Source organism: Mustela nivalis, assembly GCF_964662115.1.
Source record: "Mustela nivalis genome assembly, chromosome: 1".
Lineage (NCBI taxonomy): Eukaryota > Metazoa > Chordata > Mammalia > Carnivora > Mustelidae > Mustela > Mustela nivalis.
In genome coordinates this window covers 159,680,392-159,705,457 of record NC_139020.1, presented here as the reverse complement: position 1 = coordinate 159,705,457, position 25,066 = coordinate 159,680,392, and the positions used below count along the sequence as shown (strand labels likewise).

Below are 25,066 nucleotides of genomic sequence, written 5' to 3'. Positions count from 1 at the left end.
CTTTCCAGAAGGCGCTGAGCCCTTACACCCTCTGCTCCCCCAGCTAGATATCAAGTGTCACCTCCAGGAATTTCTTTGCAAGTCATTTGTTTTTCACATTAAAATTTGTAATCCATCTGGAATTTATTTAGATATATGAGGGGTCCAATTTTATTTTCTTCCAGATAGATAGTCACCTGTGCCAGCACCAAATATTTCACAATCTACTCTTCCCCTGACTGACTTGAAATACTACCTTTGTCAAGCATTACATTCTTACTTCTACTGGAGTCTATTTCTGCATTCTCTCTTCTTTCCCATTGTCTGTTCTTATACCAATACCATGTTGATTTGATTATAGCAGCTTTCTAATATGTTCTGATTTTTGTAAGGTAAAAACCCCATGTTATTCTTTTTCCAATTTTCCTTGGTTATTCTTGGGCATTTATTTTGCCATGCAAACTTTGAGGTCCATTTTACCCAGTTTTTTAAATTAAAAATCACCCGAATCTTATTTTAATTTGAATTACATGAAATCAATACAGAAACTGTGGAGGAATGGGCATTTTGTGGCATTAAGTTTTCCCACCCAGGAACACGGCCTGGCTTGCTCCCTCCCAGATCTTATTTTTAAATCTTGCAGAAGATTTAATTCCATTTATGTTTCTGTACTGTTACTTCATATGCTTCATTTCCATAAACAATATACAGTACTATTTCGTGTTTAAAATTCTGCCAGTTCTTTCTTTGACTAAAACGTTATGTGCTTTGCGCCAATCTGTACAATGTGACTGACTGCTGCATGGCATTCCATTCAAAGAACTTTCCACTGTTTGTTTGTTTGTTTGTTTGTTTATCCAGTGTCCTCAAGATGGGCCATTAGCTTGCATCCAGAGTTTCCTTTAATTTTTTTTCTTTCCAGGGGCGCCTAGGTGGCTCAGTGGGTTAAGTCTCTGCCTTCAGCTCTGGTCATGATCTCAGGGTTCTGGGATCGAGCCCTGCATTGGGCTTTCTGCTCGGTGGGAGGCTGCTTCCCCTTCTCTTTGCCTGCCTCTCTGCCTACTTGGGATCTCTCTCACTCTGTCATATAAATAAATAAAATCTTGAAAATTTTTTTTTCTTTCCTTTTCTTTTTCTTTTTTTCTTTTTTAAAATTTTAATTACCATTCTTATTATTTTTACAAATAGTGCCCCACGAATATTCTTGCCCCACATTTCTTTTGTTCATGTGTGAGAGCTCTCATGCCTAGAAGAGGACTTGCACGGTCGTGTGGCATTTCTATATTCAACTTTCTAGTTGAAGGGGCAACCAAATTACCTGCAGAATACTTTAAAAAAAAAAATATTTTATTTATTTATTTGACAGAGATCACAAGTAGGCAGAGAGGCAGGCGAGGGGTGGGGGGAAGCAGGCTCCCCGCTGAGCAGAGAGCCCGATGCGGGGCTCCATCCCAGGACCCTGAGACCATGACATGAGCCGAAGGCAGAGGCTTTAACCCATTGAGACACCCAGGCGCCCCCACTTTTTTTTTTTTTTTTAAGATTTTATTTCTTTACTTGACAGAGGGAGAGACAGTGAGAGAGGGAACACAAACAGGGGGAGTGGGAAAGGGAGAATCTGCCTTTCCGTTGAGCAGGGAGCCAGATGCAGGGCTCCATCACAGGACCCTGAGGTCATGACCTGAGTCAAAGGCAGACGCTTAACCGACTGAGCCCCCCAGGCGCCCACCTGCAGAATACTTATACCAGTTTATATTTTGGCCAAAAGGAAAGGAGAATCCTTTTCTTCTCTCCATTCTGGTCAGCTATGGGAAGTTTCTGTCCTGACTTTTTTTGGCAAAGTTCTGTTCTTCTCCCTCTTTATCTTTTTAATAATTTTTTTTTTTATTTTGGTTTTTAATCTGTAGTTTTTTTTGTAGGGGATATATATGGCTATACATGTGAGTATGTGAAACTGTATATATCTATCTCTATCTTAATCTTTGTATCTTTATTCATCTGTGGAGTTTCAACAGTAACTGAAGCTTACACAGTGAAAAGTCTTCTTGGATCCCTGGCCCCAGCCACCCATAGCTCCGTCCTTTTGTGTGTGCCAAAAATTGTTAATGATTTCTTGTGTTTGCCATCCAGAGAAAGCCTATAAATATGTATACAAATATACTCTCTCCTATCACCGTTTTTTTTTTTTTTTTTAAGATTTTGTTTCTTTATTGGACAGAGAGAGACACAGTGAGAGAGGGAACACAAGCCGGGGGAGTGGGAGAGGGAAAAGCGGGCTTCCCGCTGAGCAGGGAGCAGAGGGCAGGGGCTCCATCCCAGGACGCTGGGATCATGACCTGAGCAGAAGGCTGTTGCTTAACGACTGAGCCACCTGGGCGCCCCTCTCATCCCCGTTTTTAATAAATGGTAGCACACCATACTTACTCCTATACAATTTCATTTTTCCATTAAAATTATTTGTTAAATTATTCCATTAAAAGTATTCGGGGATCATTCAATATCCTGACATAAACAGTCCCTTCCTTCCTTCTGCCCTTCCGTCCTCCTCTAACCCCCCCTTCCTTACTTCTTCCTTCCTCTATCTCTTTCTTCTTTTTCTTTCATGATAGTGGCATAACATTCTACTTTTTGGTCATACGACAATACTTTAACCATCTCTTCTGCATGAGCATCTTTCGTTTCCAATCATTTGCCACCAAGTACAAGGCTACAGTATATTTCCTTACAAATTTCACAAGCGTGAGGGTATATCTATACCCCATAAATAGAATTATTGGTTCAAAGCATAAATGTGTTTGTAAATATGATATTGTCACATTCCCTATCCCACCCCAAGAGTGCATTTGCTGGCACTCCCACCAACAGATCTCCCCAGTCCCGTAGGAACACAGTATGTAATCAAATGTTTTGGTATGGCTAATACTGATAGATATAAAATGGTATCTCAAAGTGTTTCAGGGTTTATTTTCAAACAGCATTATGTGGTATAATTTACCCACCATGAGGTTTATTCATTTTAAATATACATCTCATAAATTTTAGTAAATTTAGGGAGTTCCAACCATTACCACAATTTAATTTTAGGACTTCTCTCTTCCCAAATCTTTCAACATATTTTAAATGCTCATTTCTCTGAGTAAGACTGAGCATGTTTTCATCAATCTAAGAGCCAATTATAGTTCCTTTTCTGCTCACACCCTTTGCCTATTTTTTTCTCTTTTATTTTTGTTCTATTGACTTGTAGGCACTCTTTATATATTATGCTCTCAGACTAGGATAAGGGCCTCTCCCTAAGCACCCTGTGTTTCCAATTCTCACAGGCTGGAATTAACAGAATCTCTCTCTTTTTAAAAAAGATTTTATTTATCTATTTGACAGACAGAGATCACAAGTAGGCAGAGAGGCAGGCAGAGAGAGAGGAAGGGAAGCAGGCTCCCCACTGAGCAGAGACCCCAATGCGGGACTCCATCCCAAGACCCTGGGATCATGACCTGAGCCAAAGGCAGAGACTTAACCCACTGAGCCACCCAGGCACCCCTTAACAGAATCTCTTAATGTGTCTACCCCTCCACCATCCTGTGAGTTGTCTGCACACAGTGACCATATCCTGTTTCTTCCCATGCCCTCCCCTATCAGCACATGACCTGACCCAACATAGGTCTCTGCAAATACGCTTGGATTCAATATCTGTAAATACATGTTCTTTGCCCCTCAGAGTTCTGTCACAATTTGTGATGATGTATTAATCTGTGTGGTTATGTCTGACTCTTCCTTGTTTCTCTTTTATTTGTACTATATGTATATCCAGGGTCTAAACAGTGTGGCCGAACACATTATTTTAAAGTGTTGATTGGATTTATTAATGAATTCATTATTAAATGGTTTACAGTACCTAGAGGGAGAAAGATATTGTAAATTCCACCAAAGGATACAGAGAAGGAAGACCAAAACCAACACAGCTACGGCAAACGGTATTTCTATGAGGGACACATGCCTGACCCGTGGGCCTGAAGTGGGTGGGTGAAGACTCCAGTGCACAGAAGGCTGGTGACACAGAACTCCAGCATTACATGATCAGGCCAATCTTCCAAATTTTCAAGAAGCTGAAAATGAAGTTCTTTATGTGAAATCTCCCACTTTTGAAATGTTGGCGACAATTGGTCACTGCATGGGCCCCTGAGACTTGGATTGCCAATTTTCAAAGCCTGGATCACAAACCTCCTTTTAAATACATGCTTATGAGAAATTCTCATAACTCTGGAGGGGAAGTTTGCAGAAGCAGACTTGAGGCTCAGAGTGGGAAAGTGACTTGCCTAAGACTACCCAGCCAGAAGGTGTGTGAGTATATGTTGGGGGGGGGGGTCCTGACCCAAGAGCCTGTGTTAACCCACAGCTCCTCTCCTGGGAGGGAATTGGGGCACTTCTGAGGGAACAGGGAGCTAATTCTCCAAGTCCTTGGGCAAAGCCTCTCACAGGGTTTGTCTCCACCCCCCTGAGCAGGGTGAGGCTTGGCCTGGAGATGGGCCTGGAAGTTCAGTGGGGGCTGTGGCCTTCTCTAGTTCTAGTTACTTCACAGTCCCCATCCCATGCATAGCAATCAATCATCACCTCCTCCTGACAATTTGGGTGTAACTATCTTGTATTATGAGTGAAGTCTCACTCAGTGGCCTGGGCCTTCCCAGAGAGGCCAGGCTCCCTGAGAACACAGGGTGATAAGTGTTCTCTGCCCCCACAACCAAAGCAGGCATGCCTTGCCGAGGGGCCTCCATGGTGCTTTTTCCCTTAAGTCCCAGGCCCCTCGGGACTTGCCAGAGGGGAGGTTGGTGGAGCCAGGCATCCTGGGGCCAGGGTGAGCAAAAGACAGGGGCAGGGTAGGGGGGAATGGTCTAACGATAAGGAAAAATGATCATGATAGCAGGGCACAGTCTCTCCCACTTGCTCTGGCCTTCTCTTGTCCCCATTCACTCATTCCCAAAGTTGTGCCTGATACCGATCAGTTGGGAGAGGAGTTTCCAGCCCTGGACTATTGCTGGGGAACAAGACTGACTCCCTTTCCCCCAGGAAACCTAGCATTCCAGTGGGGCAGGAAAGCTGGCAACTTGTGCAAACAGAAAGGAGACTAGTTTACTTGTGCTAAGTACTTACTCTAAAGGAAAAGTCTGAAGGCTCAGTTTCGCTCTCTGAGGGGTGACATTTGAACAGAGACAGTATACACTCTGGGTAGTGGGAACAGCAGACACAAAGGCCCAGGAGTGGGAATGTTCTGGTTCAAAGAACAGAAAGAATGCCACTGTGACTGGATCAAGAAAGGGGGAAAATAGGTCTGAGTGATCAGCAAAGGCTATTACCCAGATTCCAGAAGAGTTTGGCTTTTATCCTAAATTCAGTGGATACATTCTAAGAAATGATTTCTTGTTGTCAACTTACTGGTGTGACCTTTGACAGTTTGCTAGGTCTATAACTTCCTGCCAGCCATTATCCTTTAAGGAAGCACTTATGGAGACCTACTGTGTGTCAGCCCAGCCCTGGGGACACAGCAGTGACAAAACAAAGCCCCTGCTTCTGGAGATTCCACCTCAGGGAGGAAAGGACCCCTGCGCCAGCTCTTCTGTCTGGTGACTCCGGTTCAGGCTGCCGGCTCCTGGGGACCCCACTCAGGACACCAGCGGTCGCCAGGTGGCGCTCTGCGCCTGCGCAAGGGCCGCGACTCGGGGGTCGCGGGGCCGCACCGGACCCCTCAGGCGGGGGAGGGGCAGCCAGGCGGAGAGGCGGGGCCCGCGCCGCAGGTTGTGTGACTTTGGGTTTGACCTGCCTGGAGATGAGCTAATCCCGCCGTATAATAGACCCCGGGGAGATAGGGAAAATGGCTGCGGCGCTATCTGCGTCGCCATGGGGACCATCGCGCGCGCGCGCCCCCGCGCGCACGCGGGCGGGGCTCGAGCCTGGAAAAATACAGCCTTTGTCGGCGGCGCGTGTCACTCACGGCGCGGGGACCTCGGGCGGCGGGGCTCCAGTCTCTTTCCTCAGGTCCGGAGCGGGGAGGCTGTGGGGCCCCGGTAGGGCGTGCTTGCTGAGGCGGGATGGGACCCCCGGATGTTCCCAAACTCCTCTGAAGACCCCTCTCCCTTACACAGCCGCACACACCGTTTAGCACATCCCATTCCTTACACTGGCGTCTATCACACCCGCACACACCTTTCGCTCCCCGCTGGCTGGCTCTTCCCCAGGCTGGGGAGGGGTCCCAGCTCCCCAGCTCGTGTGTACGGAGCCTACACGTGCACGCGCAGGCACAACCCAACCACTGCCCTTCCCTCTCGACCCTTCTGCAGCACACCCCGGCACACCCAGGCAGACAGATACACAACAATGCAACCGCCTTCACGCAGATTTGTGCACACCGGGGTAAACACGGACACCTTGCGCATTCACTCACTCCCAGCAGTCACAGGTGTGCTTACAGGCCGGTATGAACCCACAGCACTGAGTACTGTTGGACACCTGCAGGCACACAACACTCAGAAGAGTAACACACCCATGTCCAAATATACACATACACACGCACCCTGTGTGCATTCCTAAACAGCCTCACCCAGGGCAGATACGTACACAATACGCTCGTTCACCACACCTGTAGACACAGATTTGCACACCCACTCCTTCACACACGTGTCTACCCACCCCGAGTAATATGCATGCCTACACACTCACGTGCAACATCCCTTCCTCTGTGCTCCCTCAAACAGACTCAGCGGGGCCAGCTCCAGGGACAGACGCCCACCACGCATGTGCATGTGGGCTTGCACATCTGCACTTTCCTGTAGCACACTTCTTTGACATCCCCGCATGCACACTAATACCCTTTCTTGTTCAGTGCCCATCCACTGGCAAAGGCGAATATCCATCCAAACACGCCGGGCACACCCAGGGACGCACAGGCGGGTACCCCCCGGCAGGCAGGCAGGCGGCGCGGGCACAGGACGCCCGGCGTGCCCCCCGCGGACGGCTATCTGCCTGCCCATCAGCGCGCGGATCTGCGGTGGTAAATGATGCATTCGATGGCGGGCACATTTGTTGTGTGCGCTCTGAAAGGGCTCCGATAATCTGGAAGGCAGAGATAAGGAACACCATTTATTCCGCGGCACTTTGGAAACAATTCCCAGCCCTGTACAACCCCATTCTCGGGCAGCCTCCGGGAGCCGGGCAGATAACGATTGGCTATTCATTATCTTCGCCGGGAACAAAGATTAGCCGGCCGAGATGAAAAATTACCCCGGACAGCGGCGCAGCCCCGCGCGGACCCCCCTGCCCGCCGCCGCAGCCCGCGGCTCGGTGCCCCGCCCGGCCCGCGGGCTCTGCGCTCGCGCCCTCCGGGCCCGCAGCCTGGCGATCGGCCTCCCGCGCTCGCGTGGGCCGCGGTGCTCTGTATTACCTCGGTCCCTCCATCGATCTGTCCATCCCGCCCAGCCTGCCTGCCGCGTCCCCACTTTTCCCTGACACTTTTGGAGTCCTTTCTGCTCTCCCTCTTCTCCCACTGCTCTCAAGGCCTGTCCGGGTTCCCTTCTGTCTTCCCATCTCTCTATTTTTGTTTTGTTTTGCTCTCACTCTCCTCTCTCTATCTCTCCCTTGTCTCTCTGTCCGTGTCTCTCCCTCCCTCTCTGGTTAACACTTTGGCTGCTTTTGTTCCCTCCTCTCTGACTCTTTCTGCCACTTTTTAGTTGTTTGTTTTTGTCTGTTCCTGCATGTCCCCAACCCACCCCTCCATTCCCTACTGGTGTCTCTGTCCCTCTATGCCAGTTTCTTTTTAAGATTTAAAATTTGGATTTCCCTGTTTCGTCCGTCCCCCATTCCCTGTCTCTCTGGGTCTTGCCATCCCTGGGCCTCCATGTTCTCAATCTACCCCCACCCTAGAGGGCCCCCCACATCAAGGGGCCTCACATCCCCTAGCTTCTTAAGGCTGTGTTCCTGACTGCACACCAGAGGCTGGGAGGCTCCAGCCTGCTCTGGTCAGCTCAGCCCAGCACAGCGGAGAGATGGCAGGTGGGGTGGGAGTGTAAAACCTGGAACCCGCCTTTGAAGAAACGACACAGAACTAGAAAAGGCCCAGGAAACACTCCGGCCCTGCTGGGTTCATGGGGATTTGCTCTTGTGCCCCAGTGAAGCTGGGGGCCCTGGGAGCGGGTGGTCCCAGCGAGACCACCTCATTAGAACGGTTATTCAGCACGGTGCTGGCGTCCGCAGATAAGCCTTATCAGCTCATCTCCCCCTCCCACAGACAGACAGAAAGTGCCCTCACAAATGGCACCCTGGAGCTCCACTGGCCGCCTGCCCTGCCATTTAGGGACGGTGGGTGATCTGGGAAGACACACGTACCGTGTGTCACCCAGGGACACACTCCTCCCCAGACAACAGACACAGGGTAATTAATGCTGGGTAGAGTAACACACATAGTTCAAAGATACATTTGTGCACACAGATGCCCACACCCTAGGTAAACAAATACCCACCCCAACACATACCAGTTCACACACAGTGCTATACACTGATCCGCAGACACACTTGGCTATGTTCTACACTGTCCACCCTCCCATAATCAGTTCAAAGATATAATGATACACACCAGATAGCCAATGCTGGTAAAAAAAAGACAGGCAGACACACAAACATGCACAAACACCCCAATTCATAGACACAGGATACCCAGGCGCACAGCTACCGACCCACATAGGGACATACACCATTTTATAAACAAGCACTTGGATGTGATTGCTTCCCATCAAATGATTCAGGGACACAATGATCACACAGATACATAGCCTCAGGGACACACACCCAGTTCCATGGAGACACTCTCCCATGTGCACTTCGGAGGTCAGGCTCTGAAACAGCCACACATAATACACAAACTCTCAGGGACCCACACAACACAGAGTCTCAATATACAAACTCTCAAGGACCCACAAGAAGAAATGGACATTTTAATATACTCAGTTTTGCAGACTTCCCACGTGCTCACAAATGCGCACAGACACACGTGGGCACCCAGGATAGATATTCTCCTGTGTGCACACAGCAAATAACACATGCAACACAGTCACTATCAGCTTCAAAGAAAGACTCACAGATAGAAGATGTCCACAGAGTAGGGGGTGGGAGGGCTGGACACTCCTCTCTGCGACACACACTAGTCCCCCCCCACACACACACACAGTTCCAAAGCAAAGCACTTTCTCTTGGGGCCCAAGTTCCCCAGACCACTTTCAGTCCCCCAGGGCAGCTGGAATGGGACCACACGCCCCCCCCCCCCCACACACACACACAACCACTGTGGAGTTGAATTTTGAGGTGGGGATTTCGGAAGTACAATACCAAGGCTCTCCTAGCTCACAAACCCAAAAGATTCTTGCCCGGAAGATTCCCACACCCAGTTCCTCTGCCTAGCCTTCCAAAGACAAGCCCTCTACTCCCTAGCTCCCTCCTGCTAGAGGGTTCCTTGGGGATGGGCCAGGGAGACACCTCACACCCCACTTCTGCAAAGCTCTGGTCTGCTGTGGGGAGAATTCAAGTGGAGGGATAGGTGGGATAGGGAGAGGCCATGTGTCTACATTTAGCCGAATCAGCCTGGAAGTGAGGGAGGTGTGTGTGTATGTGTGTGTGTGTGTGTGTGAGAGAGAGAGAGAGAGAGACACACGCGCAAGCGCGCGCGCAAAGGCGCGCGCACGCAGCGCGTGCCAGATTCGCAAGCTACATTTGGGTGTGTGCACGTGTGCATGCCGGTGTGACCCACATCTCCCGGCTGAGGATGTCCACACAGCCACAGCTGTATGCACTAACGCATGTGCACAGATGTATGTGTGCGTGAGCACTACTGGAAGAAGGTTGGAGAAGAGGAGCAGGCGGCTGTGTACGTGTGTGAGCGCTTGTGGCCACGGTTTGTGAGGGTCCCCGGGGAGAGTCTCCAAAAAGAGACGTCCCGGACTTTCTGAACATACACCCTTGAGAGCAGGGGTGCTCATTTGTGCGCCCCTGCGAGGGCGGGAGTAGTCTGGAGTATGGGCGAGTAGGGTGTTGCGCATTGAGTGCCCACCGGCCCTCGGCCTGCCGCCCGGCGGCTGGACCAAGGAAACGGGGGGGGCAGAGCTCTGGGCACCCTCCTGCCCCCCCTGCGGCGCTCCCGCCCCCTCAAAGTGCTGTCGAAATAAAAAGCAGCGGCCGCTGAGGCCGGGGGGGAGGGGAGGGGGAGCGAGAGGGAGGTAACAAGGCCAGCGCCGCCCGGGCTCGCTGCTCAAGCCTCTATCTCCTGGCTGCCTTCGCCCCCACCCCAGCCGGCCCCCGTCGGCCACCGGGCGAACAAAAGCGGCCCGCCGCGCACTATGTAGCCTTTCGGCGCGCCGCCCGGGCCCTGCTGGCGAACGCCGCCAGCCCGCGCGGGTGTCCTGTGGGCCCACCTAGCCGCGCACCTCGCTGAGCGCCCCGCTCCGCTCCGGCCCCGTCCACCCGGGGGCGCCGCCCGCCGCACCTTGCTGGGTAAGTTCCCCCACCTTCGCCTGACCAAGGCCCTTCCAGCCCCCAGGTCTGGCCCACCCGGCCCCCTAAACGCGATCTGCCTAGCCCAGTGGCCCCTAACATGTGGCCTTCGGGGTTTGCCCTGGTCCTACCAGCGGCTCGAACCCCAGGGCACAGGGGCCTAATCCTGAGGGAGTATTTGCAGAGTTGAGGACAGCAGGCCCGAGTCGGGCCTCCCGCTTTCCCATTTCTCGGATTCAGCCACACATAGGCCGAGAGCCCGGGTTATTCCCTGTGCCTCGAAAAGCGCCCCACCTCCCGGCCCCCGGAGCTGAGGTCTTTGTCTCGGCCGCCCCCACCTCCGGGCCACGGCGGCGAAGGCGCCCAAGTCGGGCAGCAGAGCCGAGGCTGCACCTGCCGACTGGTCCCGTGCGCCGGCTTTGCGCGGCTTAACCCGGCTCGCTCCTGCGTGCGCCCCCGCACGCCGCGCCCCGCGGCCTTTTATCCTGTGTGGCTGGGGTGCTGGTGGGGGAGAGCGCCGGGTCTGGAAGTCTCCCCCCAGCCCCAAGCCGGAGTAGGAATCCGTTTAGTGGGATTTCAATAAGAATAGGGCCGCCGCGGGCTCCGGGATCTGCCGCCGGGAGGCGTAGACAGCGGTCTGCGTCTGTCTGGACGCCGGGCATTAGAATTCTTCAGCAGCGGCCAGGCTTGAACTCCCGGTTGCCCCAACCACGAGGGGAAAGATCCGGCGTTCGGGGCCCCCGAGAGTGGCGGCCGCTCCTTTCCCGGAAAACACGGAAGGAAATTCGTTGTTTTGGAAAAAGCTACGTCTCCCGGGGATCAGGAACATCTGGCGGTGAGCTCCGGGTCTACACAAGCACCTAGCGATGGGATTCGTTTATGAGTAAGCAGGATTCGAGCACCAGGTAGGGCAGTGCGTCTGGAGAGCGTTTCCCAGCCGGGTTGACAAATTGCAAACAAATTGCGTCTAACGAAACGGATTTGCCAGTTGTCATGCTGCTGGGCCGCTGGGCCGCGAGGCACCCTCAGTAAACCGTGGCTGTTCGTGAAGCAGGGAAAAACGCCGCCCACTGCTGCAGGTCTCAGCAGGGCCCGTGGGGGAGGCTGTCCGGCTTGGAGGTAGGTGGTTAGAACCTGATAAGGAGATAGAGGATCTCCCAGGCGCCTCCACCCACGGCGCCAAGACTTCTTGGAAGATGGGCCTTGGGTTTTGCGATTCAAAAAGGCCCAAAAGACGTAAGGGATGGGAGAGCCATCATGGAGGCCAGAGGAGTGGGAGCCTTCACATCTGGGGGCCTAGAAGTGAACCCCAACGAGCGAAGGGGCTGTTGGAGCCCTGTTCCCTCCATTGCAGAACCCCTCTGGAGGGATGGCGGCCGGCCTAGCAGATCTGAGGCCTTGACCAATGGGGACTTCTGAACCCCTCTGGCTGAAGCGGCCCCCATTTCCTCCTCAGTACCCCTCAAGGCACAATGCCAGCGCGGGGCTGGGAGGTCGCTGTATTGACAATTCAATATCCCTATGGAAGGCAGGCCCCCTAAGCAAACTGGTTTCTTTGAATCTCCCCTCCACTGCCGGCCAATTAGATGCCCATAGGAAAAGGTGGGAAGAATTAGGTTACAAAGAGAGGGCCAACTTATGGTCCCAGAGGGGCTACCTTGGATGGCGGAAGTTTAAACAAAGGGCGCAGAGGGGAGGGCGATGCAGGACGTGGAAGACCTGGCAGCTGAGGGCCGGGGCCCAGGCGGATGAGGCCCTATAGAACCGGGCCTCGGATCCCTGCGCTGCCGGCTCCCTGGAGAAAGCTTCCCAAGCCGCACCAACGACCCATTCTTTTTCGGGGAATCTCAGGCCACTTGAAAAAGGCAGTTAGAAAATTCAGTTTTTCTGCTACTCTTCCCCAGTCCCTCTCGAAGTCTTGTTCTTATGTAAGGAAAGTGACAGCTTCTCAGTGCCATCAAAAGGCAGCACCCGCTATAAGCAACAACCCTTGGAAGCGAACAACAACAACAACAACAACAAAAACACATGAAAAAGGAAAGGCGTCCCTCTGAGGGCATTCCGGAGACCCCGAATCCCAAGGCTGTAAACTGAAATAAATCTGTTCTTCTTAGGTGCAAGGATGCCCTCCGCAATCCCAGGCGATTTGGGGGCGCTCCCTGATCCTTCCCCGTCGTTTGTTTGGGTTCAAATGATAAGATGGTATCCGATGCCTACTGGGCAAGATGCCTGGCTAGTGTCCCTTGGTCTGTCTGGCATACATGTACACTCATGACTGGAGTGGGGGGTGTTTTACTGGCCAACTGGGCCTTCTCCTGCCTGGCGTCCCTGTTTTCTCTCCCAGGCGGGTTCGTTCCTGCGGGAGAACGCAGCAGTCCCGTGTCCAACGCAGGAGCTCCAGTCATAGTGGAGGCCTCCGCCAAGCCGGCTGCTTGCCCGCCTTTTGGAGGAAGGCAAGCCCGAGGGCCTCAGGAGACGTGGGGGAGCTCCCTTCTCCCCGACCCCCCTTTTTTCTCTAGGCCGGGATTGCGGGAAGGGAGACTGGTGCGGATCTCCCGAGGCCCCTGCTCAAGCATTGCTTAGCCGCCCGGCTAAGCTTCTCTGCGCGGCGATTTTCTGAGCCGCCGAGCGGGGTAATTAAATCCCCGCCCGCGCTCGGTTCTGCTCCAGGCCAGCGGGCGGCTCGGAGCTGCAGTCACCTCCACTCCTGCGGTGGCCCAGACGCTGCCCCAGAGGGGTATTTTAGCCAAGTTCGGAAAGATGAAACTGCAGACCCACCCAGAATGGGGGTCATTTGAACTACGCCTTTGGGGGAAATAAAGCGAATTACCTGTTTTCCGGAGGGCCCGCAGCGGCCACGTCCCTGCGAGCCAAGGCGCGAATCCCAGCCTCTCGGAAAGCTTCCGCTCGGCTCCGGCGTTCACGGCCCCGGGCCGACAAACGGCTGGTTGCCTCCTGCTCTGGGTCCCGGGGTTCAGGTTGACGGGACAGCCTTGTCGGACACCCGGGGTTGTCCCTCGGGCTGCGGTGTTTTTGATAAGCTCCCGCTAGGCTCCAGGGACGCAAAACAGGCTAGAGGTTCTGACGATCGCATTTACGCGCTGAAGAAAAATCGTTAAGCTAAAGGCAGGGAGGGGAGACAGACGAACAGAGAGGCAGCGAGTCCGGGCCAGACCGCGCGCGTTTCGGGGAACGCGAACTGGAAGGCACTGAAGCCAATCACCTGCCCGGCCCGACCGCGGAGGCCCGGCGCCCGCGGCGTCGCGCTCCCACTCCCCGGCCACAGCGCGCTTTACCCGGCTGGCGCCGGCCCCCTCTCCTGCTCCTCTCCTGCCGAGCGGAGTTCCGAGAAGCCCGGGCGGGCCCCGCGCGCCTCGGAGTGGAGCGGAGCGGGAGGCGCAGCGGGTCGCCGTAGCTGGAGGGTCCCTAAGCGCCCGGGATACGCTGGTTCCCAGCTAGATGGGGCTCCGCGCTTCCAGCGCCGCGTCTTTACCTGAGCCAGGGCCTCGGACAGATGAACGGACAGTCGGACGCAGAGGCAGGAGGAGGCCTCTGGCCGGTGCCCGCACCCACCCCACCCCCCCGGCGCTGCTCAGAGCTAGCCTGTGAGAGGGTGACTGGGGCGCGCCCGCGGAGCTGGGCCTGGCCGGGAGCCCCCCGAGCCGAGGGGACCGAGGGCTTTCCTCCCTCCTCGGATTATTAAAAAGTTCATTTCCTGGCGAATCGGGTGACGTCAGGGGCCCGGCGTCGCGGTGGCGGGGCCGCCCGGCCGGAGAAGCCGCCTCCAGTTACCCAATTACCGACTGTCAATCCCGCCGCCCCTCCCCCCACCCTCCGGGGGGTGGCCCAGACCCCCGCCCTCTCCCCGGTCCCGGACCCACCTGGGATCCCTTTGGGCTCCTAACTCCGAGAGCTGTAGACTCAGCTAAGGGAGAGGGGCTGGAGGAGGGCGATTCCTCCCCCTTACCCTCGCACCTGTCTCACCCTCCAAAAGTTCTTTGTTTCCGACACTCACCCACCCACCCCCGCCTCCCTCGTCGGCCGTAGGCACCCTTCGAGCCTCGGTCTCCTCGGTCTGTATAATGGGAGAGAGCAAAGAGATTTGTGCACGGGGCCCACTCCCCCCACAGAGCTGGATCTCTGCACTGGAGGTGTGTGGCGAGCAGTTCCAGGTGACTTAGGGGACGCTGTTCTCAGTCTCCCGCCTCCCTCTCCCCAGGGGCCGCCTCAGGGACCCCCGGGAGGGAAAAATGCCTCCTCCTGCCCAGAGGCGTCTCCTTCGAGCCAGCGCCGGCGCCAGTCCGGGTCTCCGTGGCCTCGCCCCAGGCAGTTCGGCCCGCTGGTCTGCGAAGGCCACGCCCGGGAAGGGGACGCCCCCTCCCCCTCTCTGGAGCCGCCAGCCAGGCCACCTCCACCCAGTCAAGCGCAGTCCTAAGCGGCCTGTTGTCCGAGGCCCAGGTGCCCACTCGAGTCTCCTAGTTCTTGCCCCTCACTGCTCTTGCTGTCCCACAGCTGTGCTCCCAACCCTGGCCAGTCAGAGCCCGAGTAGGGGGAGGGAATGGTCTGGGTAGGTAGTTGAGACTTCAGCTGGGAGGTGGTATCAGAGAGTGGAAGGGCTGGGGTCCCGGGGAGAGGACACTCAGGCACCCGAAGGGTGCACGACCCGTGCTCCCGGGGAGGGGTCCCCCGTTGGAGGTTAGTTACTGGGAGGAGGGCCCTGAGGTTCCTTAAGAAGGGGAGAAGCAGTTGGCCAGTGGGGTGAGGGTCCTGGCGGGGGTCGTTGGCAGCAGGGGCCGCCGGGAGGGCGCTGGGAGGGGGCCCGCCGGCGGAGGGGGGCAAGCCGGCGGGTCAGTCCGGGAGTCCGGCGGACCAGAGTTGCGGGCTCAGCCAATGGGGGGCGGAGGCTGGGCGGCGCGCGGCCCTGATTGGCTGGCGCGGGCTTCTTAGGCGTGCACGGCCCCCGCTTCATGTCTGTGCAGGAGTCGCGAGCTGGCGCCAGGGCGGCCGGAGGATGCCGAGGGGCCGGAGCCGGGCGGGCCTGAGGCCGAGGCGCGCGCTGTCCCCCGCTCCTACCCCGTAAGCCCAGCCGCCCGAAGCGCGGTTCCTGAGCCCGCCATTCCCAGGGCTCCCGCCGGTGCTGATCCCCCTTCCCTGAGGCCGCGGTCCCTCCTCCCCGCGGCGCTGCGTGTGTAAGTTTGGGGTGCGAAAACTAGCCGCGGGCCTGGGGTGCGGCAAGCTCTGAGAGGTCTCTTTCCGGGGCTCAAGGTCGGGGCCAGGCTGGGGGTGACGGCTTTGGTGTGGCTTGGTGAGAGGTCCTGATTGTGCCTCCTGGGAGTGCACGCAGGGGGCTGGCTCTCAGCCGCTGGGGCTGCGTGTGCGTGTTTGCGGGGGGTGGGGGGGGGGTCGTCAAGTCGGTATGTGTATCTGGCGCCAAGTGTAGATATGTGCGTGTCTCTGGGCTCATGTGCCCCAGTGGGTGCCCAGGAGCCTGTCTCCAACTTTTGGTCTGTGTTTATGTGATTGTGTACCGGGAAGGGGGGGGGGGGGCGTTCGGTGTGAGTGTCTGACTTAAAGTGAGACTCCGTATGTTTGTTGGGGTAACTGCTGTCGGGGTTTGTCCCCGTGCGCGACCCGGCGTGCATGAATGCCTGGCTTTGGGACCGGAGGTCACCATGTGAATGTGTGAAGCGGAACCCTCTCCTCCGCCTTCCTTTCGTTTTGAGCTTTTAGCTTTCCTCCCACCCGGGACTCTCCCTCCGCTGAGCTCGCCGGAGGCGTAGCGGCGTGCGGGACTCCGCGTGGCGGGACTTTGGGGGTGTCAGGCCGTGGCGGCGCCCCTCACGCCCCCTTCCGTCTCTCAGGGACGCCGCCACTGCCTCGGCCCAGATCCCGAACCTCCACTGCCGGTTATGGAGGTGGCGCCGGAGCAGCCGCGCTGGATGGCGCACCCCGCGGTGCTGAATGCGCAGCACCCCGACTCGCATCACCCGGGCCTGGCGCACAACTACATGGAGCCCACGCAGCTGCTGCCTCCCGATGAGGTGGACGTCTTCTTCAACCACCTAGACTCTCAAGGCAACCCCTATTACGCCAACCCAGCCCACGCGCGGGCACGCGTCTCCTACAGCCCGGCGCACGGTGAGCCCCCAGCCGGTATGACCAGCCGGTCATTGCGAGCCCAGGCGCGGCGCGACGCGCGCCGGGCGCGGGAAGGGAGGAAGGCCCGGCTGCCTGCTTCCCGGATGTGAGATCCGCAGGAATCGGAGCAACTGAAAAATTGGGGCGGGGAAAGGTGGGGGCAGCAGCCTCTTGGGGAGGGTTTGGGCACCCTAGGGTTTCTGCCCAATACCAGCTGGCTTGTGGGGGGGTCCCTCCAGGCCCCAATCCGGTGGGGTTCCTTCTGTGCCACTTGTCCTTCAGCTCTGGATTGAACATTCTTGATTATTACCAGTTAGGGTTTTATGTTTCTGGTTTTCTTTGGGAAAGAAGGTTACTGCTGGTTGTCTTGGGAGTTGTCCTGTACATCAGAGCCCTGGTGCAGCTCAGCCTCGGCCCACCCTGACCCCTCTCCCTTCTCCTGCAGCCCGACTGACAGGAGGCCAGATGTGCCGCCCACACTTGTTGCACAGCCCTGGGTTGCCCTGGCTCGACGGGGGTAAAGCTGCCCTCTCCGCCGCTGCGGCCCACCACCACAATCCCTGGACCGTGAGCCCCTTCTCCAAGACACCGCTGCACCCCTCAGCGGCCGGAGGCCCTGGAGGCCCCCTCTCTGTGTACCCAGGGGCAGGGGGTGGGAGTGCGGGAGGCAGCGGGAGCTCTGTGGCCTCCCTCACTCCCACGGCAGCCCACTCGGGCTCCCACCTCTTTGGATTCCCACCCACTCCGCCCAAGGAAGTGTCTCCCGACCCCAGCACCACCGGGGCTGCCTCTCCAGCCTCCTCTTCCGCAGGGGGTAGTGCAGCCCGGGGGGAGGACAAGGAGGGCGTCAAGTACCAGGTGTCACTGACTGATAGTATGAAGATGGAAAGCGGCAGTCCCCTGCGCCCAGGCCTGGCTGCCATGGGCACCCAGCCTGCCACACACCACCCCATCCCCACCTACCCGTCCTACGTACCGGCCGCTGCCCACGACTATAGCAGCGGACTCTTCCACCCTGGAGGCTTCCTGGGTGGCCCTGCCTCCAGCTTCACCCCTAAGCAGCGCAGCAAGGCACGCTCCTGCTCAGGTAAAGGCCAGCGCCAGGGACCTTGTGGAAGTGGGGATGGTTTGTGCTTTTGTGTGTATGTTTGCGGGGAGGAGGGCTATGATATGGGAGATGGGGCAATGTCAGTCTTCCAGATCTAGGGGTGGGTCATGTTCCCCTCCAATAGCCTCCAACAGATGTTTGAGACTCCAGAATGGGAGAGAGGGAGCCCTCAAACTTTTGCCCTTTTCTTTACTATTCTGAGGGGTCCCCAAAGTTCGTTTCTCTTCCCCGCCTCTCACCCTCCCTTTCAAGGTTGGCTACTACCAGACAGAACACAGGATGGGAATTCCCCCTTCCCTTCCCTGGATCTTAAGTGAAAATTTGAACAGCCTCTTGACTTAGTTTATGAGAGAATGCAGTACGCAAGCGACAACAGGGAGGCTGTGCGTACGTGTGTTTGTGAGTGTGTGCGCAGGCTGTGGGAGCACTGTAGATGCTCCAGACCCTCAAGGAATCTGGTTTTCCAACTCAATCAGTCCAATCTTGGGATTTTGACGTTTCCCAATCTCCCTGGGAGATTTCCCCCAAAGCAACATTCCCAGGACTTGTTCCTGCTCCCTGCCCCCTGGCGTGTCCTTCATTGTCCCTCCCTGAAGGCTGGAGTGAGGGGGACGAAGTGTAGGTGCCTCTGCGGAGACAGGCTGGAGCCTAGCTGGTTTATCCAAGAATCTGGCTATAGAGCAGAAACCAGGGCTGATGCGGGGCTCCGGCTGTCAGTGCCTCCTTCCCAAACCCTGTAAGCCGAGAAAGAGGAAGATTTTTTTTTTTTTAAATCTTTACTCCTGAGTCTAGGAACCTTTCCTTGCCCATATATATAGACAATTTAGCTGAAACTAAATGGGGAGACATTTTCCCAGGGGCCGCGTGATGCCAAGCTGTCCAGCTCCCTGGCCTGATTGCTGCTGCCACCTCGGGCACCCACCTCATCCCCACCTTGGGGTCCCTGTTCCGCTCAGGCCAGCTACCTTGCCTTTAACTAGCCCCTTCTCCCAAGTTTGCTTTACCCATTCGATTTGAATTCCAGATGGTCTTTTAGCAACAACAACAAACAAAAAACCAGAAAACCCACTATCAACAGAAGACCAAGGTCGCTTAGTCTACTTGGCTTAAAAACGAAAGGGCTTACGGCTTCTTTTATTTTAAAGAACACCACCTTCGATCCAAGTCCCGGACTGAATTCTAGGGCCCTAGAGGAAGAGGGGGAAGTTGGGGAGAAAGAAGGAATTCCCCTGCTTGGAGAATAGAAGGAGGGTAGGAGCTGAGGGCTGAGAATCTGGAGGTGGCAGACACAGCTGGGGGAACAGGGGAAGATAGAAAAAAGGCAGAACCAGAAAATGAGCCAGAGCCCTCCCAGGCCTGGCCAGGTCGAGTGGGGCCACTCCTGCCACCGCCCTGCCCTCGGCAAAGTTTGCTGTAAATACCCTTTCATTGTCGCGCCGAGAATCCCTGGGGCCTTGGCCCCACTCCTCCCTCCTGCCCTGCTTCCCTTCCTTCGAGAGAGGGTTTTGAAGATGGAGCTTTGGCCGTAAAGCTACTCTCTGAACTCCTCTCCTGCGGGGGGAAAACCTCCTCCGGATCCCTCTTCCTGGCCAGGGCTGGAACTAAAAGTCGCCCCCCGAGGCAGCCCGGGCTGAGGCCGACCGCTGCCTGGTCGGCGCCTGCCCGCTGGCTCTCTCCTGTGACCTTGTCCATCAGGCAGGCCCGCTGTCTCTCCTTGTCCCCCTTCAGAAGGCCGGGAGTGTGTCAACTGTGGGGCCACGGCCACCCCTCTCTGGCGGCGAGACGGCACCGGGCACTACCTGTGTAACGCCTGCGGGCTTTACCACAAGATGAACGGGCAGAACCGGCCACTCATCAAGCCCAAGCGAAGACTGGTAAGCGCGGGGCAGCAGGTGGCTGGGGAGGGGCCGCCAACCTGGGCCTGGCCAGCGGCTTATTTAAAAAATAATAGTAACACCACCAAACCCTTCCCAGGCAGCTGCTTTGCCTCTTGAAATCCTTTTATTATTAAAATCACTTGGGGTGGCCCTTCTTTTAGGCCAGATTCCACCCCCCTCCCGCCCCGGGCCAGATTTCTCCCTCCGCAACCAACCAGGTATCCTCACCCCACCAAGCTCAGGAACCCCCAACGTTGAGTGTCCAAGGGCCCAACTCCCGTCCTCTGGCCTCTGTTTAACTCTTTTTTTTTTTTTTAAATAGGGCCATGAAGTAATTTTCCTTGTAGCCCAGCACACAATCTCCTCACGCTTATTTAAATAAAACACACACTCACACCAACCACCAAAAAAACCTGCCCTTTATTATTTTTCCATGGAGTCACCTATACTGTGTATTTTCATTTGAGTGATTTAAAAAAAATGCCCTTTCGGATCTCCTGCCGGAGTTTCCTATCCGGACATCTGCAGCCTGAAGATAAGGAAACTCCGCGTATCTGTTTCCGGACCCCGCGAGTTTTAGAGCCTCTCCTCGGCTCAGTCCTGCCTCTCGCTGGGCTGTTTTGAAATTTCTAATACCCTTCGCTCTGCAAATAATGCGTAAAATGCTAAGAATAATAAATATATTTTTTTCAGGGCGAAGTGATTTACGAGGCTTAAATCGCTTGCCGCTTTGGGGGCCCCCCTTCTCCGCCCTCCCCACCCCCCAGCGAGGGCGGGGTGAGGGCCCGGGTGGGGGTAGGGGTGGAGGATACGGTGTTGGCCCCTGAGTCAGAATTCCAGCTCCAGGCCGCTTACTCACCCTCATCCTCCCCTCCCCCGAGGCAGCAGTCCGGCTGGTCCCTCCGACCCAGCGACCCAGCAAGGAGCTCCGGCGGAGGGCCATCCCAGCTTCTCCCGGTCTCCTTCTCCCACCCCGTCCTGCTGCCTGCGGTTCTTTGGGAAATATTGCAGGGGGCAGGGGGTGTGCGCTGGTGGGCCCACAAGAGGAGATCTGCTTTCTCAGTGAAGACTCTCTTACTTTCCCTTGTTAGGAGCCTTCAGCTCCCTTCTTCAGAAACCAGACACTCATTTCCAGACCACCTCTGGCCTGCATTCCCTGAGGGGCTGCGGGGCAGTCAGCAGCGTGTGGTTTGGGGTGCGGGATGCCAGAGACCGGCCTTGTACTGATGGAAATGTTCTGGCCCTGCCCTGTCCACTGTGGTCGTGACTGTTGATTCCTTGAAATGTCGCTAATGCCCGAGAAGGAACTGAAGCTCTAATTTTATTAAATTTTAGTTGGGTTGAATTCGAACATTCCCACGTGGCTAGAGGCTATGGTACTGGACAGCGCAGCTCTAGACTTCCCTAAACGTTTGATGTCCCTGCCTGGCCTCTTCGGGGGAGGGGGGCGCGTCACACGCAGGATGGTGGATTTTGAAAGGACTCACGTGGGACTGCAGAGTCAGACCAGGAGCTCTGGGAGACTGAGCCAGCCTCCTTAGGGCCTCAGTTTCCCCATTCGATGGTGGCCAGGCGGGGGCTAATGTGTCCTTTGAGCTCTTGCAACTCCGTTGATTCCGAGATCAGGCTTCTGAGAGTTCTTTATTCTAAGTTCTGTGCTGGTTTAGGTCTCAAATTCTAAAATTCCACAGCTTCTGAGATGCCTGGATTCCCCTGTGAGCTTTCCCGCTCCCGGGCTCAGTTGGCAGGGATGGGGTGGGAGGGTGGGGGAGGGTAAGGGTCGGGGAGGGAGGTCGAGATGGGGCGTGGGAGCCCAGCCTGCTGACGCCGCCTCTCCCCTCCCAGTCGGCCGCCAGGAGAGCCGGCACCTGTTGTGCAAATTGTCAGACGACAACCACCACCTTATGGCGCCGAAACGCCAACGGGGACCCTGTCTGCAACGCCTGTGGCCTCTACTACAAGCTGCACAATGTGAGTCCACCCCTCCCCGGCCTGACCCGCCCCTCCCCGGGGACCGCTGCTCTTTGTGCTCCCTGGTGCGCTGGGGTGGGGGGAGGCGGGGGGCAGCCACAATCTCCGGCGTGGCTTGGCTTGGGAGGCGGCTGCCGCTCCCCAGTGCCAGAAGGCCTTCCCATAAGAGGGGACCAGCCGGCTGGAAGTGTGTCCCCCACGGTGGTGGCAGCGGTGGGGGGGGGGGGTTCCTGCAGGTCCGGGGAAAGGGTGTCTCTTTAAAACAAAATGTAGGGGCACCTGGGTGGCTCAGTGGGTTAAAGCCTCTGCCTTCAGCTCAGGTCATGATCCCAGGGTCCTGGGATCAAGCCCTGAGTCTGGCTCTCTGCTTGGGGGGAGGGTCTGCTTCTTCTTCTCTCTCTGCCTGCCTCTCGGCCTGCTTGTGATCTCTGTCAAATAAATAAAATCTTAAAAAAAAAAAAGTAGGCATGGAGCTTGGTCATATTGATGGGGGGGGTGGGGGGGCAGTGCTGGCACTTACTGGGCTCAGGGCCCCTGCCCTGTCCTGCGGGTCTTACACAGGGAAAAGCACCCTTCTTGACAGGGTAGCATGCTGGCAGGAAGACAGAGATGAGCAGGGGTGGGGGGTTTGCAAGTGGGGTCCCTGGCCCAGACCTGTCTTTGCCCCATGTGGAAGCTGGGGGTTGGTTTCTTGTTCAGGGAACTGGACTTCCTGAAGGTTTTGTGGTTCCTTCCAGGTGAACAGGCCGCTGACCATGAAGAAGGAAGGGATCCAGACGAGGAATCGGAAGATGTCCACCAAGTCCAAGAAGAACAAGAAAGGTGCGGAGTGCTTCGAGGAGCTGTCCAAGTGCATGCAGGAGAAGGCCTCCCCCTTCAGCGCCGCTGCCCTGGCCGGACACATGGCGCCTGTGGGCCATCTCCCGCCCTTCAGCCACTCGGGACACATCTTGCCCACCCCTACGCCCATCCACCCCTCCTCCAGCCTCTCCTTTGGCCACCCCCACCCATCCAGCATGGTGACCGCCATGGGCTAGGGACAGCCCCCCGGCAACAGACAGACAGATGCCAAGAGGGTGGCCGGCAGTGCAAGGCTGGCGACCCTAGGCAGGCTTAGCGGCCTGCCCTTCCCTGAAGACTGATGTCACTCCTGCCAGCCTGGCCGGAGCCCCAAGCTGCCTCTCCTGTGGGCGCTCCCCTTGGCCATCAAGGGTCACTGTGAAGGTCCTTACCCAGGCTGGGAGGCAGCCTTGGCCCGGCTTACTGCCCAGGTGGGGTTTCCATCCTGGACAATTGTTTGGAGAACAGAACAGACAACTTTATAAAGAGAAGAAGGTGGGGGTACAGGGGACACGCGAAGCAAACCGTTTTTAGAAGAAGGGAGTAGGCAAAAATAATTTATTGTGCTCTCATTTCTAACAAGGACCAGAGAGACGTGGAGGTCTAAGCTGCCCCCCAAGTTCTCTTCTGGGTCTTCTTTTGCACCAAGTGCTGCTTGGCCCATCTGCTTGCTGGGGCTCTGGGGGCAGGTGTGCGGGGTGGCGGGGGCCCATGGCCCATACCTTCTCCTCTGGCTTCCTTTCCTGAAATAGCTGAAGCCCAGGTTGGGCTGAGCCGGTGTGGCCAGGCCAGCAGCCTGGGGAGGCTGAGCGGTGCGTGCCCTGGCGGCCAGGCCCTAGAGGGCAGAGACAATCAGGGGCGGTCCTGCGCTGATTCCCAGGCCAGGGCTGGGTCACAGGAAGGAAACAACATTTTCTTGAGAGGGGAAATGTCTCCCAGATCGCTCCCCTGGCTCTGAGGCCGAAGCTGGTGTGACCCGTGTCCCCTTAACGAGTCTGAGCCCCAGCCAGGTGAACCCCTGTACATACATCCTTTTTCTGCAACACCCCTCAATCCCCCTCCCCTCCCACTCTGAGACAAAAGAAAAAATATATATATATCAAAGACTGCATAAGCTTAACTCGCTGAGGAGTTAGTTGTTTTATTTTTAAACTCATTTTGGGTCCAGTCGATTGTACGTTGCCACGGAAGTCCTTGCAATGGAAAGGAATAAAACCTACAAACCAAGGCTGTAGCTTCACAATTATTTTTGGAAAAGTACTTGGATCCCACAGCCCTAGGACGGGGAGCTGGGGGGCCTGGGGAGGGGCCTTGGCTGCTCTTGGCTTTCAGGGGCTGGTCTGGCAGGTGGCAAAGGCAGGAGTTGGGGGTGGGTCCAGAGAGAGGCCATGACCCTGCTGGGGTCCCTGGAGATGCCTGGGTTCTGCTCCGCTTTGCTGTGGCTGGCTGGATCCTTCCCAAGGTACAGCTGTACATAACTGTGTCCGAGCTTAGATTCTGTATGCGGAGGTGGTGGGGTGTGGCGGCCGGCAAAGGCCCGGCCCGGGGAAGAGGATCATGCCGAGGTAGTCGACCAAGTGCAATAGGAGCCCCGGCGATCGCTGCAGGGGGGAGGGGGGCACCACAGCCAGAAGTAACTTATTTTGTACTAGTATCCGCATAAGAAAAAGAATCCGCAGTATTTTCTGTTTTTATGTTTTATTTGGCTTGTTTCATTTTGGATTAGTGAACTAAGTTATTGTTAATTATGTACAACATTTATATATTGTCTGTAAAAAATTGTATGCTATCCTCCTATTCCTTTAAAGTGAATACTGTTAAGAATAATAAAATACTTTTTGTGAATGCCTCTGGCCGGTGTTGTGGGCTGCTAGGCTGCTGAATCCTGGGTGTGGCGATAGGCAGTCAGTCCTAGCCGTCCCTTCGGGTCCAGTGATTTGGAGAGAAGAGCTCCTGGAATAAGGGATGGGGCCCTGTCTGCTTGGGGTTGGAGACCCTGACCCCCCCTCCCCTGCATTGCTCTCATCTGGACTTCCTCATTGTCACCCCCTGGGGGTCCTCGTGTCTGGGTGGATACTGGGGGAGCACGGGGAGGGAGGCTTGTGCTTTCTCCAGCCTTCAGGCTACACACTGATCCTTTTCCTGGGGTTCTCATAGAACCCGACAAGGATTGACCCGATCTCCACCCCCATCTACTTCCTCCCAGGTGCTGATCAGCTCTTGTTTCTGAGCTATCTGGTCATCAATATTCCTGTTCATTGACAACTATGGTCACCAATGTTTTTGATCACCAATGTCATCGATTGCCATCATCTTCATTCAACAAAGGTGGTCATTGGACATAGCTACCATGACTGCTGTTCTTGGTCAGTGACATGTCTGATTGCTGGAGCTTGTGACCATAGACATCTGATTACTAACAACTGATCACCCACACTCAATCCCCAATATTTTATCCATGCCTCTGATCAGGGACGTGTCTGGTCCCTGACAGCCACAAAATGTGATCACCGGTATCTTCAGTGGTTATACCTGGCCATGAGTATCTCCTACCACCGATATTCCTGATCAGCATCTCTATTCATAAATTTTTAATATTCAGTGTGTCTGGTGCCAACATCTCTAATGA

At 55.8% G+C, this 25,066-nt stretch overlaps 1 protein-coding gene and 1 long non-coding RNA gene across 5 annotated transcripts; one reads left to right on the top strand and one right to left on the bottom strand.

Moving 5' to 3' along the window:
• Nucleotides 1-3,379: 3,379 nt before the first annotated feature.
• On the bottom strand, nt 3,380-14,335 carry LOC309872689. Of its 2 annotated transcripts, none has more exons than XR_014316056.1 (3): nt 13,334-14,335; nt 5,125-7,080; nt 3,380-4,082 (listed from the first exon to the last, which is right to left on the bottom strand). It is a non-coding gene; the product is annotated as an uncharacterized lncRNA (long non-coding RNA). The 2 variants fall into 2 exon arrangements; XR_014316057.1 differs by having other exon boundaries at nt 3,380-7,080; nt 13,334-13,623; nt 13,800-14,335.
• Nucleotides 9,636-24,282, top strand: GATA2 (GATA binding protein 2). 3 transcript variants are annotated; one of them, XM_082747172.1, is made up of 7 exons: nt 10,120-10,503; nt 15,483-15,692; nt 16,365-16,641; nt 17,087-17,728; nt 19,478-19,623; nt 21,472-21,597; nt 22,335-24,282. In XM_082747172.1, exons 3-7 carry the CDS (start codon nt 16,413-16,415, stop codon nt 22,632-22,634), a joined length of 1,443 nt encoding a protein of 480 aa, XP_082603298.1. In that variant the 5' UTR covers nt 10,120-10,503; nt 15,483-15,692; nt 16,365-16,412; the 3' UTR covers nt 22,635-24,282. The 3 variants fall into 3 exon arrangements, with proteins under 3 accessions (XP_082603300.1, XP_082603298.1, XP_082603299.1); XM_082747173.1 differs by lacking the exon at nt 10,120-10,503 and adding an exon at nt 14,432-14,654; XM_082747174.1 differs by lacking the exon at nt 15,483-15,692 and having other exon boundaries at nt 9,636-10,503.
• The last annotated feature ends 784 nt before the right edge of the window (nt 24,283-25,066 follow it).

Bases quoted from the DNA above. Each gene is read 5' to 3' on its own strand.
- GATA2 (XM_082747174.1), top strand. From the start codon at position 16,413: ATGGAGGTGGCGCCGGAGCAGCCGCGCTGGATGGCGCACCCCGCGGTG. The intron at 19,624-21,471 runs GTAAGCGCGGGG...CTCCCCTCCCAG, and splicing joins TCAAGCCCAAGCGAAGACTG to TCGGCCGCCAGGAGAGCCGG. The intron at 21,598-22,334 runs GTGAGTCCACCC...GGTTCCTTCCAG, and splicing joins TCTACTACAAGCTGCACAAT to GTGAACAGGCCGCTGACCAT.